The 20872-nt window shown below is 38.3% G+C and overlaps 1 protein-coding gene across 11 annotated transcripts in view; it reads right to left on the minus strand.

Moving 5' to 3' along the window:
- Positions 1 to 20872, minus strand: part of EYA1 (EYA transcriptional coactivator and phosphatase 1) — an 89271-nt gene that overhangs the window by 22226 nt on the left and 46173 nt on the right. For 8 of the 11 annotated variants that reach the window (XM_079983096.1, XM_079983091.1, XM_079983086.1 and 5 more), the window contains 3 exons: positions 20620 to 20762; positions 19954 to 20037; positions 13720 to 13809 (listed from right to left, as the gene is read on the minus strand). In XM_079983096.1, coding sequence (XP_079839222.1) covers positions 13720 to 13809; positions 19954 to 20037; positions 20620 to 20762 — 317 coding nt within the window. The remainder of the gene's footprint in view (positions 1 to 13719; positions 13810 to 19953; positions 20038 to 20619; positions 20763 to 20872) is intronic. The other 3 variants (XM_079983087.1, XM_079983089.1, XM_079983088.1) reach the window with 1 other exon arrangement.

Consider the following 20872-nt stretch of genomic DNA (forward strand, 5'->3'; position numbering starts at 1 on the left):
AGCAACATGGTTAGGACCTTGGAGCAACTCCTCATCAGTGCTCACTTGCCATCTGGCATGTGGGATAGGGCATTACATATAAAATGCAGTTGTTTTATGAGAGGGAGCTATATTGAACTAATTACTAACCTGTCATGTGTCCATTAATTTCAGTTGGTCTACTTTGAGTACGAGTTAGTTGGAAATTGTAGAGTGCATTTAGTGGTGTTGGATGTAGTGCCGTAACAAAAGATGTTATTTATTAGGAAGGATGGAAGTAGTGAACCAACTGAGGACTTATTTATTAGGCAATCGCTGCATTTTGTAAATGGTTATTTGATGGTGTATGTGTGATCACACCTGTTTTGTTATTGATAACTGGAATGTATAATTTTATTGAGTTTCACAGGTACTGTACTCCTCCTCAGGATTATTTTAATTTATAACCGGATAGCAAATTTCATTAATAAACAAACCTTTTTTGACATCTGTTTAGCAAAACCAATTAGAAAAAAGTAAAATAAGGTAGCTAAAATTGACTTATTTTGCATTTAAATCTCTAGTTTTTATTAGTGCTTATGCAGCATCTATTTGCAGAAATAGGCCTTTTTATGTGCAAAAGCCATTCCAAAATAACTGGAAAATTATTTTTAATTGTACCTCCTTCGTCTCTATTCTGGACCACTGCTGACTTCCTGTTAGTTACTGACAATAGAAGCTTAAGTGCTTCTGCCTAACCCGTCATCACAAAATTCCTGTTAACATACAACATAAATCCATGTGAAAAAGGAGAGACTACAGTTCGCAGGTTCTCAATACTAGCCCTCAATTGGCAGAACCTGTCATCCCTGTCTGGTCTGCACTTTGTGACCTGGACATTTCCTCAACTTTCCCACAATAATTATTCTGTGCAAAGGGTAGGAAGAAAGGTGCAGATTACCTGTGGGACAGGCACAAGATATAGAGAACAAAGAGAGCTCTTGAAATCCATTTCATTCTGTCTGACAATTTGTGGATTAACAGTCAAGGAATTAAAACTGACCTTGAAGAGTTTCAAAATACTTCCAGTTAAATTCAGTGTAATGAACCTACACAATTTACATTCATACTACAATGCCTGTTAATGAAAGGCTAAGACAAAAATTAAATTACATGAAAAGGCCTGACTTTTTATGTAGTAAAAGGCAGGATTTTCCTTTGCAAACTGAATACATGCAGAATTTAATTTAAATTTAGGTGAGGATGGGAGAGAGTGAACGAATAAAATTTAACATAAGCAACTGTAGAAAGCAGCTATTCTCCCTGTTTTACTCTCACTCCTTCCACGGGAGGAAGCACTCCTCGCATAATAATGACCAAAAGATCTGCTACTTTTCATTGTCTGAACTAACAGTATTCTTCATTGGACAACAAACACCATATCAATGTTCCTTTTTCTGAACAAACTGGTATGGCCATGGGCATTTTCCTGACAGATTTACAGATTACACTGTACAAAAAAAATTTCTTGTGCACTCTTTCACAGCAGAAAGAGCAATCAATAATTTCCCATTGGAAGAATTGAGCAGATTTATCAGTCAAAAAAAGAGATTATAGAGAAATGTTTTTCTCCCTCTCTCACAATACTAGAATCTGGGGATATCCAATGAAGCTGTATGTTAGAAGAATCAGGACAGCGCCTAGATAAACTACAAAAAAAAGAGGCACCAACTTGGATGGCTTTAATAGAGGATCAGACAAATTTGTGCAGGTTATCAGTGACACAGTGGCTATGTTATACTGCTGGAGGCAGATTGCCTTTGAATGCCAGTTTCTGGGAACAGCATATGGGGAGAGCCTTGTTGTGCTCAGGTTATGCTTGTGGAGTCTTCTGGGCATCTGGTTAGCCATAAAGAACGAGTGACCAACTGGTTGTTCTTATCAAGGCTTGTTTTCAGGACAATTTATTAATGGACAAGCTCATCTACCTACCCCTCTAGAAACTGTCACATAAAAGTTGTTAGGGGTCATGCAAAACTTGAAATATTATATTCAGTATGGAACCCATTTTATAGTATCATTTTGCTGAACTAGTAAGAGAAATTAATTACAGCTTAAAGAATATATTTGAATATGCTTACATTGCGTAATGTTATGTTATATATGTGAAAAACTTCTGAGTTATACTGTAACCAATTAACCCAGAAGCCTGTCTCTGCTACTTTAATTTGGGCACAAGACAGTTGTGGATACCTTAGTAACAGTTGCAAAGGTAAAGGATATTTCAAGGTAACAGTCTGAAAACAGCTAGTGTGAGAAGCCACTTGTTCATATATGGACCAGGTGGATGATAAAAAGCAACTGTATTGGCTGAAGGGGTCAGTAACTTTGATTGGTGTAAAAAGGTCTGTAAAGAATCAGTGGGCAAGAATGTGATTGCTCAGAGGAGGTTCTGATGGGACGGGAGGGGGACCAGGAGAACAAAAGGCAATACACAGTCAGTTGTTGACTGGGAGAATATAGAACTTGGATTTGAGAAAAACCTAAGGCTGGCAATCTGAGACCAGAGCTTGTGGCTGCAGAGAGCAGGAACCTGTGGTGTGAAGTTGTGGTGAAGCTTCAGGTAGGCAGCAGAGTCCATCACCAGATGGCTTCAAGCAGAGGTCTGACCAAAGGGTGAATTTCAGCAAGCAGTCCATGAAGCATCTGGACTACTGTAGAAGTCAAAAGCAGCAGGAAGAACTATTGTACAGCATCTGTTCCTAGTTGTAAGCAATTGACTAGAGTGAAAGTCAGAGAAATCTGGCCAGAGGGATAGACTACTGAGAGCTTATTTGGCTTGAGAAGACTTTTAAATACCAGGCACTGTAACTAAATGTATTGAACCCTGATTAATTCAGAACTGTACACTTAAGCAATCTTATTCTGCCATCTGAAAAGCAACACATTATTTCTTTATGTAAATAATTCCTTTAACATACCAGTGTGTGTGTGTGTGTGTGTAAAAACTTGTCTTTAGGAACCAAACCACTGGGTTTCTCTTACAGAAGGAGGGGTTGTTTAGTGGCAAAAGTTAAAGGTTTTATAGACGATGCAAAAACAACAAAGAGTCTTCCGACATCTTAAAGACTAACAAATGTATTATGGCATAAACTTTTGTGGAAGCTTATGCCATATTGAATGTCTTACTCTTTAAGGTGCTGCAAGACTGCTGTTTTTCTTTTTTTGGGAAATATTTCTCTGGAAATAGTTAATGCAGCATTCCTTAACAGTGACATCTATCTGAGAACTTCATTATACACTATGGTAGGAAGTTCCATAGAGTCAGGTCTCAAAGGCATTTCAAAGGGAAAATAGGAAATCTATGATTTTCATCACATTTTGTGATTGTGCACTCTACATAATCTAATTAAATTGGCTGTATTTGTTTGTTTTATTAATTTTTTTTCCAGGCTATGTTTAGAAGTATTCACTTTACTGAAAAATTCCATATAAAAATAAGACAAAGGAAAGTATGATAAACCAAATATTTTAGGATTTCAATAAGTTTCTAACTCATTTTACATCTCACCTACTGATTATATTTATTAATTAAAAAATCTTAACACCACTTTTACATTTAAAAATGGTCTAGGTAATTGACAATATAATAAAACAACTACAATAACAATATTATCTGATTTAAAAAAGAGAAAGGAAAACAGAAGTGATTAGATCAAGTCAAATGCCTGCCAAAAAAAGGGGAGAGGAACCAGTTTGCACAGAAGTGGAAGATGATCAAAGAGTGGGTGACATGGGTATTCCTTGGTAGGAAATGCCAGAATTTAGGACAAGTCACAGAAAGGCCCTCTTCAACATTCCAACGGAACACAGTTCAGATGCTGGTTGGAGGTGAAAGAAAACCTCTGCAGAAGGTCTTAATCTGAATGGGCAAGCAGTCTTGTATAGGGGAGGATGATCCTTCAGTTATCTCAGTTCCAAAGCTGTTAAAAGGTTGAAAGGTCACACTCAGCCTTGTGGATTGGGCTTAAAAATGAATTAAAACCAAGTAAAGCTGTTGTAAAAAGGAAGTTGTATGTTCTTGATAACCAGTTCCAATCAGCAGGCTGGGTGCAGCACTGCATACCTAAAGAGGTTTCTAGACACCTTTCAAAGGCAGTTCCATGTACAACACTTTGTGGTAGTCTAATTGTGATGTGAAGAAATCGTCTGACACCATGCCAGATTTGTTTCCTCTAGTGTGCATACTAACCTAAGCTCAACAAAGGTCATCTAGGTTCAGAGTTGGATCCAGAGGCACTACCAGACAGCAAGCATGTGCACTGAGAAGAAGTGTACTCATATCACTAGATCAGCTGTTCAATTAACCACCTTTGTCTTGTCTGCATTAAGCTTTAATTTATTTGCTCCCATCCCATCTATTACCAGCATCCAACACCAGTTCAGCACCTCTACATCTTCCCTGAAATAACAATAGAAAGGATAGCGTGGGATGCCACATTACAAATTCTTGGATTATTTCCTCCAGTAGTTTCATGTATATGTTAATCATCATAGAGAAACAAGATAAAACTCTCTGGGTGTCAATAGGTGACAACATGCTTATCTCACCTCATGACCTTCTGAAATTATCCTTCCAGGAATTATCAGAACCAGCACTAAAATATGTATGTATTAGAACAGCAGATTTTGGTTAGTAACCCTTTTCTTAATTAAAAAAACCCCAAGCGGTATTCAGCTAACACATTCTGTCAAGGCCATAGCGTACATAGACTTGCTGTCTTAATTGGTTTTAAATTATTTTAGCCCATACTTATAGACTACAGCAAGTAAGCCTGATTGATAAGACATGGGATGAATTCTCTTTCTTGTCATTCTCTTTCTAGGTTTTCTGACTGAACAAAATAATCACTGAACTAAATGAAACTCACATAGAGGTTTTATTGTAGTACTCCTGAAACAGAAGAAGACTCTGGGGGCCCTGGATCTAAAGCTCATTCTGGAAGTCTGAATTATACCACTCCTCTTTATTGTTTTCAGACAACTTTGCAAATAACTCTCTCCCACTTAAATACCTAATAGCCCAACATTTCCCATTCTTTCATAAACATATATAGAAATGGAAGGTTGCCCAGAGAGTCCAATATGGTCATATTAAATTTCAAAGAGTACACTTGTCAAAAATGAGAGGTAAAGTTAAAAAGGAGAGTGAGGGGAGACACATTTATTTAACAAACTTGTCAAACTGAATCTGAACTAAGAAATGGTATAAACCTTTATTTTTTCCTGCAGACTGAACCAGCTAGTTCCTGCAGGCCTGCCAGTTACTGAATCACAACTAAACCAGAATAGTGTTATTTACAGATGAAACTAGAATTGAACAACAACAACACAAAGTAATGATCCGACTCCCTGTTTAAAATTCAGCTAGAATGTATACCACAGTTTAGAAAAGTGCAAATAAGTTTAAGATGATTTGTTTAACAAGCAAGGTTACAAGATAGAAACAGGATAATGTAGCAGGTAGACCTTTTGGCCCAATCCAGAACAGTTTTCAGTCTAAGCATGGAATGTTGCAGTAGATAGCCACACTCCAGGGTTTACTACTCTACTTCTCTAGTAGTAGGTCACAACTACTCTGTAATGCAGAACACTTCAGCCTCCAGAACTTCTTCCTCTTACAGTCACTGCAAAACACATGTAATGACTGTTCCACCCCCTCACTTGCTTCCTTCCCACAAACACACACCTATCTCATGTTTGCTTTTAATCCTCTTGAATTCTTGCTGCTCCTCATTTAGCTTCCAATTCCAAGTATGAAGACTATAAAATTCAGCAGCTGTAGCTGCTGAACAGTTCATCTGCTTGAACTGTGCACTTTTCACTCTGTTTTTGTTTTAATAACAGCTCTTCCCTTTTGTTGGGTTCTGGTCTTAAGTTAGGATATGTCTGTGGACACAGTTTTGTTTTCTCTCCACCCCCTGCTCAATGCACTTCAGGTAGTGATACTTGCAGTGCAATCCCAATCTCTTATCTGAGCTGCCACAAAGGACTAGGATTAAGGTAGGAGCAACCCTCTTTCAGGCTCCATTAGCCTCTGCCACTGCAAAAGTCCCCACTGCATCCATGGGATAAGGAAGCCGCTGCCAATGGTTCTCCCACCAGTGACAGCCTGTGGAAAATCCACAAAACAGGACCTTTCAGAGCAGGATGATGGTACAGCAAAAGAGACAAAATTATCTCCTTCTTTCTTGGAATTTAGCGATTGCTCCACGGCTCTATGGCCAGGGTTTAAAATTTTTCTGTGGGCAAGAATGGGGAATAAAGTTTTCATGCTTCTTTCTACAACCACAATGACTGAAAATACACTATCAAATGAACTCTGGTATTTTAGTCATTTAAGCTAATACAGTGGTATCTCGGGTTACATACGCTTCAGGTTACATACACTTCAGGTTACAGACTCCGCTAACCCAGAAATAGTACCTCAGGTTAAGAACTTTGCTTCAGGATGAGAACAGAAATCGTGCTCTGGCGGCGCGGCAGCAGCAGGAGGCCACATTAGCTAAAGCGGTGCTTCAGGTTAAGAACAGTTTCAGATTATGAACAGACCTCCGGAACGAATTAAGTACTTAACCCGAGGTATCACTGTAAATCTCTTCATTGCTAGTACCATTTGGCAACTTGGGCTGCCTGTTTGCAGCAAAAAATAAAATAAAAACAAATCTCAAAAACAAGTCATGCCAGATGAATCTCATTTTTTATTTTTTATTTTTTGATAGAGCTAGAAGCTTGGTGGATGAGGGGAATGCTGTGGACATAATGTATCTTGATTTCAGTAAGACCTTTGACAAAGTACTCTATGATATTCTTGCAGAGAAACTAGTAAAATGTGGGCTAGACGAGGTAATTGTTAGGTGGATTTGTTGCTGGTTGACTGGTCAAACCCAAAGAGTGCTCACAATTGGTTCCTTATCATCCTAGAAAAAAGTGGCAAGTGGGGTGCCACAGGGTTCTGTTCTGGGCCTGCTGTTGTTCAATGACTTGGATGAAAGAATTGAGAGGATGTTTGTGCAGTTTGCAGATGCAGATGCCACAGAAGACAGAATTGGGATTAAAGATGACCCGAATACCTGGCTTGCCAGTAGTACACATGAAAAGGAGAAAGAAAGAAGCTAATGCTAGTCTAGGCTGCATCAACGGAAGTACAGCATACTGATAAAATGAAGTAAGAGTTATGCTCTGTTCTGCCTTGGCCAGACTATAGCTGGCGATTCCAACTAACAATCAGTAAGAACTTTCTAATGGTAAGAGTTGTTTGACTGTGGAACAGACTTCTTTTTTTCTTTTCCTTTTCCTTCTCTTCCTGCGATGAGGCTACATTTTAATATTTTAATGTTCCATTATTTTAATATTGTATTTTATTTTTGTTTTTAAGTTGTAATCATTCATCTTGTTTTTATTATTGCTTGTAAGCCTTGGCTGGGGAGGGCGGGGTATAAATAAAAAAATATTATTATTATTATTTAAAAGATGATGAACTCTCTTTCCTTGGAGATTTTTAAAACAGAGGTTGGATGGTCATTTGTCATGGATGCATTAGCAGGGATTTCTGCATTGCAGGTGGTTGGACTAGATGACCCTCGTTGTCCTTTCCAACTCTACAATTATTTGATACATAGAAAAACAACAAGCACAGTCTTCATTGATTCTAGAATAAAATGTCATGTGTAAGAAGCCTTGAAATTTGTACTATTTTTGTTCCTTTCAGTGTCTGTTTTCACAAATTTTTAATAAGTAACTGAGGTACAGAGCTAAAAAAAAAAATTTATTTTCAAATTAAATGATCAAAACATATCTGTAAATAAAAAGCCTAAATTTCTAGCATTTGTTATGTGGACATCATGCGGAACTCCAAGCAACTATTTTACACAGACTGACAAACTACTTTGAAAATATTTTGTTAAAAAGCAGTATATCAATAACATAAAAAATAAATATCTAGTATGTATCCTACAGACTGAGCCTAGCTAAGTTGTTTCATAAGTTGTAATGATTTAAATAGGATTTACTTCCAATAAGGTTTGCTTGGAATAAGAAACTTATAGTGTCATATGCATGTTTTCTCTAAAGCAAGCTTGACTTTGTCTAATGGGGCTTACTTTCATGTAAGTGAATTTAGGATTGCAGCTTTTTTTCTTTTCTTTTTTGCTTTGTATATCTCTGCCACATCTAAATCACCTAGCTCAATTACCCCATCAAAAATGTGCACAGTATAGGTATGTTAGCAGGCATGAGTAAGTATAAATTCAGTGTGGATGTAGGTGTTTATGTGTGTAGAAATGAACAAAATATAGTTATATTGTTATGTCTATATCATTTATTTATTTATTTGATTAATTTCATAAAATGTGCACAATGAAATAGTAAATTTTATTCCTTTATAGGAAAAAAACAACTCCTCAAACTTATCTACTGGTTATAGCATTACCAAGACAAAATGTTTACAAAGTAACAGTGTAAACCACTACTGAGCAATCAGATTTGTCAAATGGCTGAAGACCGCTGTTCTCAGAAAACTTAAAGGTAAAGGTAAAGGGAACCCTGACCATTAGGGTCCAGTCGTGACCGACTCTGGGGTTGCGGCGCTCATCTCTTCTTTATTGGCCGAGGGAGCCGGCGTACAGCTTCCGGGTCATGTAGCCAGCATGACTAAGCCGCTTCTGGCAAACCAGAGCAGCACACGGAAACGCCATTTACCTTCTCGCTGGAGCGGTACCTATTTATCTACTTGCTAGGTTGGCAGGAGCAGGGACAATGGAGCAATGGGAGCTCACCCAGTTGCAGGGATTCGAACCGCAGACCTTCTGATCGGCAAGTCCTAGGCTCTGTGGTTTAACCCACAGTGCCACTTGGAAGCAAATCCCACTGAAAACAATGGGGCTTACTTTCAAGTACACTTGGTGTTAAATGGTTTGTAAATGACACCTTATCTGGTTAATTAGAAACTCAGCTAAACAGGAACATGGAATAGCACTGGTGTTTACAACAGAATGCTCAGCGTGTTGGGAAATGAGTATCATGGAAAATGTATAATATGGGTATGAAGACAGGTGGGTTAGTAAGTTGTTTTGAGAGGTAGAGTCATATTATGCAAAAGGAAAACTATACACGAGAAAGTATTTGAATTTGGTGGACGTAATCTGTGCTTCTCAGCAGCTGCACTAGAAAATGCCTCGCTGCTGCCAAGAGATTGTACAGAATTGTCTGCTCCATCATACTCCAAAATGCAAAGCTCAGTACTCAGTGTTATTTTTTCTGATGGCGGAAAGCCTAAGATATAACAAACATACCAATTGTATTCCTACTAATGCACCATGGCCACACTGTTTAGGATATTATTCCAGAAGTGTAGACATTCCAAGAGAGAAAATTAAGAAATTAAGAAAACATCTATTCATATACATTCATTGTCACTGACTGAGAGTGTTGGTGTTTATGCCCAAGAGGTTTACTTTTATCCTAAATGCTATCTCCGCAAACCCCCAGGCCACATAACAAGCCATCTGTGAAGCTCCCTCAAGTTAAAAACAGAGTTTACAACATACCAGGTGAGAGGGAAGGCAGGCAGGAAGGGTGGGTTGGGGGAAAACGAAAAACATTGCAGGGTGGGAAGAATTAGTTGCAAGGAAGCATTTCAGGTCATGCCAGACCAGTGAGAAATGACCAGTGCAGGCAACAAATTCTCCTAGCTGAAGCCAACTTGTATGTATATGGATGCTGCTCTTACACAATACAGTTGACAAACCAAAAGGTCAGATATATTGTATTGCTAGCCCATACATAATTCAGTGCTTTCAGGCAGCCTAATAAGCTGATGCTGAAAACACCCCAGCAGCCAGGGTGTTTATTCATTGTTGCTCAGTGTCTACTTTGATCTATAAAGAAAGAAACTTATATGACCTTACAACTAGTCTGTCTCCACAGTAGAACAGTGGGTGGCAGGGGGCAGGGAGGACACACAGTTAAATCCATCACTAAACTGAACTAAAGGAAGGTTCATCCAGTGGAGATTAAATCAAAAGTGACGCAAAGCTTTCCCTAGAACTCAATGCAGAGTGGAAACAAACCTGTTTAAGGGGTTTGAAAGGCTCAGATAACTTCCCTGCCATTGTTTTTCATTTTTTTTTCATGCCTCTACACTTCCTGGTTCTGCCTGAGACCAGATGTGCCAAAATACTCTAATAAAGAGTGTTGTCATAACCCAGCAAGAAGCCGGAAACACAGGTAATCTTGTAAGCAGAAAAAATGTTTTCATGTTCAAAACATCTGCACATATTTTTCATAAGGACCAAATACTTCTCAAACCCGGTCACATTGTCTATTCAACTATTTATAATGATCACATGAGGTGTAACTATTAGTATTCCTTTTCTAGAAACTCCCCCCTCCTGAAACCTATTGTGAGGTTTTGCAGTGCAGTGCACATTAAAATTTTCCACATTTTCTGAAAGAATGTTGTTTTCTGTCCTTTAGAGAGTTAAAATAAAATGTATAGTTCAAAGAATTACTGTGCAGTTGGTCTTTTTAAAGTTTCTATTCCAAAACTATTATCTAGAATATAAATGTCGACTCTACCACAATACTGCAGGGCCACAACTAACATAAAAGAATTACAGTATTAGTGGAATAATTTACTAAAGGCACAGCCACATATTATGAAAACAAGGGGTTGCCACTGAAAACAGCATCATCACCACCACTGCCATAATCATTCTTAATCACCACCATTGATTTCTTAATCAGCTTTTATACTACGTCTCAAGGTGATTTACACATAAGACAATTCAAAACAGTTAAAAACACATAAAAAGCAAATGCATGTAAAACAAGACTAAAACCCTAACAAGTCAAAACTTGTGCTAAAGACCCATTTATCCAGCCAGAAAAGCCTGTCAGAACAAAAGTTCCCACTTGTTTCTGGAAAGTGCAGATAATGGAAAGCTGTTGTATCTCAACAGGAATGCTATTCCACAGAACAAGGGAAGCACACTAAAAGTCCTGCTCTGAAAAGCATGGGTGATCCTTGGAACTTGCAGGAGGAACTTTCCTGCACTCCACATCAATATACTGGGTTCAACATCCTTTTTGATGTGCGGCAATAGAACTGCACATATTTTTTGGAATGTACAACGTGATCACAAATTCACATGCTGAAATGGACTGACTGAAACTTCTTTTGAAATGTCACCATGTTTCAAAAGCAGCTTACAGTGTGAGTTAAGAAGATGCTGCTCAGGAAACTCAACTCACAAGCCCTGTGTGGCATACAAAGTAAATTCCAAAATTCTACGTTAACGTTGCCAGCATTTTGTCATAACCACTAAACTTATAATTTCTATTGACATCAGTTGTAGTTGCAAGAAGTTACAAGGCCTTACATATGTATACATGTAGATTTATGGTTGGGTAAAACAAAAGAAAACACTATAAACTACTGGATGTAGGCTTAGGATATGATACTATTTTTTAATAGCTTGCATAAAATTGAATGCAACCAAAAATACATATACTTCCTTGGAAAGTAAGGACCCTTGTTATTTTCTTTTTTGGAAGAATAACAATCCAATACATGTCATTCAATACCAAAACAATAAATGTCTTTAACATTAAATTGCATTATTGAAAACACTTGCAAATGCATGAATTCTTGCATTTTAAATGTGAAGAAATAAATACTTCACTAAGGAATGAAAGAAAAAACAAAGCACATTTAAATAATTTTATTACATTCTTAAGTTGCTAATTCATCTGTGAGTAGTTTCTTTGCAGATGAAAAGAAATCAAAATATAGGACAGATGTTTGAGAAACCACATTTAAGGTTCCTCACACACTAGCATTTTTCAAATGATATTGGCTCATCTATTAAATAAGGTGTATTTTGCTTGATTTTTTAGAAAAGGAAACATCAGGAAATATTTAAAGGCCAATTGCTGCCAATTAACTTTGATCAGCAAAAGTTGTATTTTAATCTTTTGGATTCTTTTGCCTGTCTGGAATAACATACATTTATAAATTCTAACAAAACAACAACGTGATGATTAATGCCTGTTGGCAGCCCTGCCACAAGCTTGTTTAATGGCTGGATTTTAAATAAACAGCTGTCTTTATTATGATGGGAGCAAAACTTGACTGTTTTAATATATTCTTTTCTTTTTATGATAATAACAACAGAAATTGCCTTTCCCATTGTAAGATTAAACAGACAAGCACTTTACTGGAAGTCTATGCAGAAAGTTCCAAAAAGATGGATACAAAAGTAACAGCATCGATGACTGAAATGGCTTCCCATTTTTCTTTTTCTTTTTCCAATTCATGTAATAGTTCTACTGCTGAGATCCTTCTGATCACAGAGGTCCCTGCTAGTTCTCTGGTCACATTTCATTACTCGCATGGAAAGGTCTACTGACAAGCTGAAAACAACCACCACAATCAACTACAAATGTCTATGAATTGGTCTTCACACAAGACTTGCATGACTAATGAAAAGAAGTGGAACAAGCTCTGTGTACTATGTATGCCTGGGCAATATATCAATATATCGCCCAGGACTGGTACATGGGGCAGACTGCAATGACAGCTTCATTCAGCGGTATATCACTGGTGAAACCGTCACTGCTCTTGAATTCCTCTGCCTCCAGTACCCAGCGGGGCAGAGGGAGAAACTAACTAGCTGGGAGATGGAGGCAGAGGGACTCAAGCAGCAGCAGTTTCACTAGCAATATACGGCAATGTTGAAGACCCAACATCACCCAGCCCTAGTCCTATGCAGAAACACTGTTTTAATAAGCAGCTGAGTCTACCAATCATTCAACATTAATGATTTTCCTTGGGTTAAAAGACAGACTTCCTCCCAGTGGGTTGCAGTTGAGAAAGAGACATACACCTAGTGATCATTAAGAAGGCAGCAAGGTTTAATATTCAATTGTCTGCATAAACAATTATGTTCTGATGTTTGAACTTGCGTACTTTGATCAAAATTATAATTACTGAATAAGATATAGCCATCAACACTCCAAACAACGTTTTCAGCTACTAAATGTGGAAGTGTAACATATTACAACTGATATTTTGTGTGAGCAAATATATTCATGCAGCCCTTGTGCAGCATATTTCCAGATTATGCAACATACTGTTTTTAAGATGTTGCAGGCCTACAGCTCCTATCATCCCTGACCACTGGCTACGCTGGTTCGAGTTGATGTGAATTTGAGTACCCCTGCCATATTCAAGCAAATAAGCATTTCTGAGAGGTCAAAACAACCCTCACTCCTATGTTGATGGCTGGTGTGTGTAGGGCTAGGATGGCACATAGGTGTCACCAAGGGTAGGGCTCTGCTGCATTGGGGAGGCTCCAGCTGCATCCAAGTGAGTGGAAAGCTACAGCCAATAATTCTACTGCCATCACTAGCAAGTGGAAAGCCCAGAAATTGGATTTTTCCTGGGTAGTAAACCACCAGGTCAGGAGCAGACCTCAAACTGTCCAGATCCCCTGATCTTTGGTCCTGTCAGCTACACCAGCTTGGAGTGAAAAGTGAGGAGGAACCCTCCTCATTTTCTGCCAAGGCTGGTATGAAGCAGAAGTGACATTGTGGATCCAGTGTTATTTTCCTCCCTTGCGCCAGCTATGATTTCCCTCTACAAGCCTATAAAAAGAAACTAATAGTAAATTTTGTCTTGATAGAACTATAATTACTTACTTCTAAATCATTAAAGAATAGATGTGTGTCTGCCAAGTTGAAAATCATCTCCTCCATCCTCAGTCCCAAGGAAACAGAAGTAGGGGGGTCCTCAAAGAAAAAAATAACAATTATAGTCGGTAATGTATAGAAAGGAAGCCTAGAATTCTACAGTTCTCTGCCACCCAAACTGTTATGAGCCCAGATTCTGCATTTATTTATTTAGGTTATTTATACATTGAAGCCAGATGTGTTCAGAGGGAGGGAAGGGCTTCTTTGATCCAGCTTCCTACTCCCATTCCCCCTCCTCCTGTTCCTCCAGAGTCTGCCATCCTAGGTCTGAGCCCAAAGGTGCTCCATTGAAGAACTGTTGTCGCTGCAGTAGTTAGGATGAGGGATATTGTGGACTAGAGCAGTTTAGGCCACATGGTGTGGAGGGGTATGAAGTGATTTGCTAAAAAGGTGGGCCAGGAAAGATCCTATGCATGAGGGGTTTTTTAGGGGGGTGGAGGTCACTGTAGTCTAATTGAATAGAAATACGAAGCTTCCTTATACTTTGGCAAACCTTTGTTTCATAGGTCCTCAGGAGAGTTTCCTCAGCTCTGCTACATGAGCTCAATTCTGGAAAAATACTAGGAACTGAACCAGAACCTTCCACATATATTCTGAAATAGATCTATGGGCTCCTCCCAAAATACTACACAATAGATTTAAGGACTCTAATAAAATACTAATCATTCAGCTATAGCCCACCCATATGGAGAAGAAATCTATAGGGGTTTTTTTTTATTCATGTACAACACACTTTAATTGCTCTACAGACATTACCATAACAAGTTACTTCTTACTGATCTAATAAAATCAGAATGTGCTCAGCATTGTGGTTTGCAAATACAATACAGATGTGTGTGTTTAATATACATTATTAATCTATGAATTGCAACAGGGCCCTAGTATATACATAGGGCATGCAATTTAACAAAATTATTTTTCAAGGTCATGAACATGAAAACATAATTTTGAAAGAATGGGTTATAAATTTAAAAAAGCTAATAAATAAACTAGATTGGGATAGATATCTCCCACATTAATCAATCATTCGTCTGGCAATAACTTCCCAGAGTGCTTCAACATAAATGCTTTAAATTCATTAAAACAACAAAATACAACTATTTTGTACTTAATGTTCTGATGTGTTTAGGTAATTTTGCTACTCTGAATATATTCATAAAGAAAAATGAGGTTTGAAATCTCTAAACCTAACACGGCTGACCATCCAAGTGGGGGCAAAGAACAATGCTAAGAGCAGGACAAAATTTATAAACATAATTTATTTATAATATATGTATGTGTATGTGTATGTGTCTATATCTATTCTATATCTCAAAGGAAAGGGTAATAGATCAGAGCTAGAGCATATGCTTTGAATGAAAAAGCTTCAGGGTCTGAAAAGACTTGAGTATGAATTCCTGGAGACCTACTGCTAGCCAGTGTAGACAATGTGGAGGAAGATGGATCAATGAACTGACTCAGTATTAAGCATGTTTCTATATTATATAATATAAATTCCAGTCTGGTTTCTCATTCCAATTTTAACTACTATTTCGAGGACTACATTTCTTTGATTAGCTTATACCCTTTTCTCCTGCATCAAAGAGCAGAATCCTATGATTATGAATAACCTCACTTTCCTACCTAGAGTCTCTGGAACAGCAATATTGCAAAATCCTTTTTTTTTTTTTTTTGACACTACCAAGAATCTATAGAAATAAATTTCTCACTGCTCTCCTAGATTCTCTCTGTTCCCAAACCAAACTGCACTGACTCAAGCAATCTACAGGATAAATATTTTTTAAAAAAGAAAAAGTCTTGTGCTTGAAATCCCTGTGTACACTGAACACAAGTACAATGGTGTATAGCGTTGGTGTAATCAAATACTACAACCCAAGTCCTCTTTTGCTATTCAGAACCATTAATTTCCAAATAATTACTGGGAACTGAAAGTTAAGGAAAATTACCATCCATTGTAAGTTTATTAGGATTTGTAGTTCAATGTGAATGTCTAATAAGGTATAAAGGTGCAAATCTCAGGTGAATGTTCAGTTTAAAAGGGGAAATACCAGTGTGATAGACCACATATTCTTTTCTTGAACATGGAAGTCAGGGTACAAAAACTATCAGTATGTGATTTTAAAATGTTCACTCCCTTTGTTCTGTGGGTAAGAAGTAGTTGAAAAACAGGAAAGTTCACTTATTGTACGTGCCTTGGCTTATTTTCCAGTTAAGCTGGAAAGCCACAATTGAAGACTTCTGTGAAAGAGGGTTTTTGTTTTCCCTCCCCTCTTCACAGAACATTAAAGCACACATAAGGATCTCTTAGAATTAAATCAGGTAGGCTTCCCCGCCCCCTAGAGAAAATAACTTTTCTGATCAGGATTGCAAAAATTCAAATACCATTAAGGTGGTTCAGACATAATGTTAAACCATTATTTGGAGGTACATGAATGAGTTGTCAAGGAGCCTTGGGTTAGCACTCTTCCTCCTTTTCTACCCGTGCACATGGCAATTCCCTACCTCCTTTCATCTGAACTAGCTAACTATGGTTTTTGTTGTCCTGCAAATCAGGATTTAACACTAGGATCTGGCAGTGAAATGGGAAAAGTGGAGAGTGGACAAACCAAAATTGCTCATTCATATAGTATCAAACCATGGTTTGATGTTACACCTGAACCATTTAATTTTACAACTTTTCTTAGCGTCTTTCGTGTTATGCAGCAATTGATTTTTTAAAATAGTTTCAAATAATCATTCATGAAGCACTTGGCATTGACCACTTTGTGGTGCATGCCAGCTGTTAACGCTGCAAGAGGTGATTTGATTAGAGACACAAATCTGCAGAAGGCATCTCTCTTTGTAAACATTTGAAGAATATAGCCAGCACTTTCACACTTTCTTTTTTAGCACAGCTGTTGGTCATTTTTTTGAATGAAATCTAAACATCTTTATTTAAGATAGTACTTATATTGCAGAGAATTTGCTTTTGCCCTGCGCTCAAATGACAGTATTTTGTTAATGAGAAAATGCACACACATCCCCTCTAGCCATATCTATTGCCATTATGATTGGTGTGAGAAATGTGAAATGTGAATCTCATGAGCACCCCATGGCTAGCATCCACAACATCAGTGTAATTTTTTTTGTTACGAAACACATCAGTTTGTCAGATATATTTGTTATAACGCTATCTTTTTTTTTTTTTTTAAGTGAGCTATTTAGATCCATCTTAAAAGGTCTAAAAATATAATGCATCAAACCTGGACTTCTTCACTTCCACCCACTACTATGGCAGAATTACTGAAGAAGATAAAATGGTAATTTTGATTAGTGCCAAAATTACTATCTCTCCCCCCTTGACTTGTCACTGTAACTTCGTTGCTTTGCTTCTTTTCTTCCTCTCATTGAAACAGAGCTGTAACAGCCATATAGGGACCCCTGACCATTAGGGTCCAGTCATGGCCGACTCTGGGGTTGCGGCGCTCATCTCGCTTTATTGGCCGAGGGAGCCGGCATACAGCTTCCGGGTCATGTGGCCAGCATGACTAAGCTGCTTCTGGCGAACCAGAGCAGCACATGGAAACGCTGTTTACCTTCCTGCCGGAGCGGTACCTATTTATCTACTTGCACTTTGACGTGTTTTCGAACTGCTAGGTTGGCAGGAGCAGGGACCGAGCAACGGGAGCTCACCCCGTCGCAGGGATCGCACCTGATTTAAATGTGATGCTGGGTATATAAATGCAAATCACTCATGCAAGGTTACATGTGGCCAGCCTCTTATTTAAATCAAATGCCACTTTGTACATGTGCAGTATTAATACACTTGCACAGTGTACACCTGGGGAGCCCTGTTCACTAATGCTGCATTCACTGGTGTCTGTAATCCTAGAATTACTTTTAAAATGTACACCCGATTTTGGGCAAACTGTACAATGCACATTCATGACACTTCTGAGCAAAAAGTTGTTGTCCTGAATTGGCCAATTCCTTTTTGCTCTGAGCTGCATTCTAATGAGCACATGAGGTTTTGTTTGCTGTTGCTTCTTTCATTTGGGGATGAATCAAATTTCACTCTAACACACTAAAGTTGCTTATAGTATGAGAAACTCATGCAGCACAGCAATCTTAACCCTGGCCAGGGAGCAACAAGGTGGAGTAGAGGACTGACTGCCAAATCCCAAAACTTGCCGCATCGAACCAGCCAGGGCATTGAAGTGCCCCCCGGCTCCTGCCCCCAGTTTTTCATTATATAACTGGAATAGCAGAGAAGATCTAGGATCAAGCCCTTTCGGGGATCCCAAGCTGCCAGCATCCCACCTTATTTTGGAGAGTTCCACTGATAGGAAAACCACCAAATATGGCAGCTACAGTAGAGCCTCTCCAACTGGTGGCAAATAGAGGCCACCAAAGAGAAGACTGCACAATATCCTAATCACCAGCACCCCAGACATCAACATCAAGGAAGAGCAGGATTGCACTGTCGGCAATACAATATACAAAAAACATACACCACCCTTTTGATGAGAAAGAAAAAACTCCTCCAGCAAACACTGAAAAGTTTGATTGTGCTCTTAAACATTAATCTAGCCTTTGTAAAAACAGCACTTCATACTAAGAACAAGAGAAGCAGAGATTACATTGACTAATATTTTAAGGGTAGCGTGCAGTGCTTTATCACATCATCATTCTGAAGCATGTCAGAGATATACACATGAGCCCATTTATTTAAAAGCAGGATAGCTTTGACATACCCACATCAAAAGTTATTTATTCAATTCTCTATAGATTAAAGTGCTTGATCTATCTGAAAGTATTGGAGGCAATTTCAGTGCCTTTTTTTTCAATTAAAATATTTTTTTACACTGAGTCATACAGTGCAAGCACTCTTTTTTTTGGACATCTGCCATAGCAAACTCCCTTTCATAATCTTATACATAGTTCTTTGCTTTCACTCAACGTAAGTAATAGGGACAACACATTCATTTCTTTACTAGTATAGTATATATATTATCAATTTAATTGGGGTGGGAAAGACTTCCTCACATCCCAAAGTCCATAGCATTGTGGGAGCAGCTGCAGCACTACTCGTTCCGGTGCATTGGGATACTGTGAAAAGTCCTAGACTGTGTGGGAGGAAGCCATGCTGCAGCTGTTCCCATACCAGTATCAATCCTTGGAGAACAGGAGAAGCACTATAGCTCAGTGCTAGAGGCTCTGTTTCCATGCAGAAGGTCTCAGGTTCAGTCCATGGCATCTCCATGTAGGAATGAGTCCTGCCTGAAACCCCAGAGAGCCACATCCAGTCAGTTTGGATGATACTGAGCTAGGCAGACCACTGGTTTGACTCAGTATAAGGCAGCTTCATAGGTTGAAAATTGGACTAATGTAATGGGAAGAGCCATAGAATATGATCTTCCTGCATGATATGAGACTTCTTATGTCATAGGGCCCTTGCAATCAGGTCATTTATGTGGTTAATCCAAATAAATGTGGTTAACCCACACTTTCTAGTGCAAATAGCCCATCATTTTTCCAACTGCAGAAAGGCCAATTAAAAAGGTGATGGGAAATTAAACTGGAAATTGCAGGATAGCAACCAAGTGCTGATGATGTCTTATAACCTCTGTGTGAACGTAATAGCATGAATGTTCAGCTGGGAAACTCCCAGAGACAGTAATAAGAATCTTAAGGGTAACTCTGCAAATTAAGGCCAAAAGCCTAACTAGTCCAGCATGGTGTTTCTGACAGTGACCAAACAGATACCTATGGGAAGCAATCAAGAAGGATATGAGTGCAATAGCCATCTTCTGCTGTTGTTTCCCAGTGGCTGATACTAAAATCATGCAAATATTGGTTGGTTTGTTCGTTAATAGAATGTAATTATTTAATTCCTCACTTCTAATTTATAAACATGGTCAAATAACTCTATAGGATAAAACCTTAACCACACTGGTTGGGAAATAAGTAGTGGGACTTACTCCTGAGGAAACAAGCATGGGATTACACTGATAATTAGATCAAAGCAATGTATGATCTGACAATCTTGTATACTACTAATTTTGTTTTTGTGCCACCAGCACTGAAAACCTGGATGGGTACCATTAGACAGTTCTCCTACTTTACTTTTTACTTCACTACCACACCATACTATAGATTCTTTCTGCACAAAGACATATAGACATTGACTGTCATGGTACTTACTCTCCCATATCTGTTAGCATAGGATCCTGTAAGCAAGGAATGGAAAATGATGATTGTCTCATCCAAATCCCAAATGAATACTCTCTGTAAAAAGATAACCAAATCAATGGGTCCCTCTGTAAAGTTGATAATTAAAATAGGAAAAAAAGCTTTGATCAATGGATGTACACGTGAACAAACTATTCTGAATGTTGTACCATAACAAAGCTATTTTAGAGAAACCCATACATTTCAGAACAACAATCAATAAGTAATATAACATCTCCACATTAACACATACTTTTCTACTAAGAATTAACATTTGGAGGTGACTGGTTTCCTATTCCTGCATTAGATTTAGGTAGGTGCCCTTCCAGCAGGAAGCAGTAGAAGTGTTGCAGTAATGCCCTGGGTAGCTATTACCTCTCAGCAAGCAGAGGACACAATCTAGGGGCGAGTAATTTTGAAGGGGATGGAAACTCCCTTGTGAGAAAGGTCAAAATATAAGACTAAGTAGGAGTGGAATGGTTTATAGCTGGAGTTTATAATTTTGCTTTGCTTTTGAGGATTTTCATGTGCTGGAATTTGGTTTTATACATCTAATAGCCTAGTATGCTGTAACTCGCCCCAATGCTTCTGAAGAGTATGAGAGATAAATAAATAAAATAGCTACTTCATATACAATACCTCTAGGTCGGAGTCAGGCGGTGGTGAAGGATTATTATTCCTTCTGCCTCGACCACGTGATTTGCCATCTGAGCTGCGACGCAACCTTTCTGCATCAGAATCTTTGATGGGTGTTGCTGGGCTGTGGATTGTACTGTACTCTGCTTCAGAAGAAAAAAATGCTTATATTTTAGTTTAGTTGTAGTTCTTTGATTTTGTTTCTCTTTAAGTATGATGCACTGAAATGGCCACACAAAGTTTTGGTGTACTTTTG

The sequence above is a fragment of the Podarcis cretensis genome (genome assembly GCF_951804945.1).
Source record: "Podarcis cretensis genome assembly, chromosome: 7".
Classification (NCBI taxonomy): domain Eukaryota; kingdom Metazoa; phylum Chordata; class Lepidosauria; order Squamata; family Lacertidae; genus Podarcis; species Podarcis cretensis.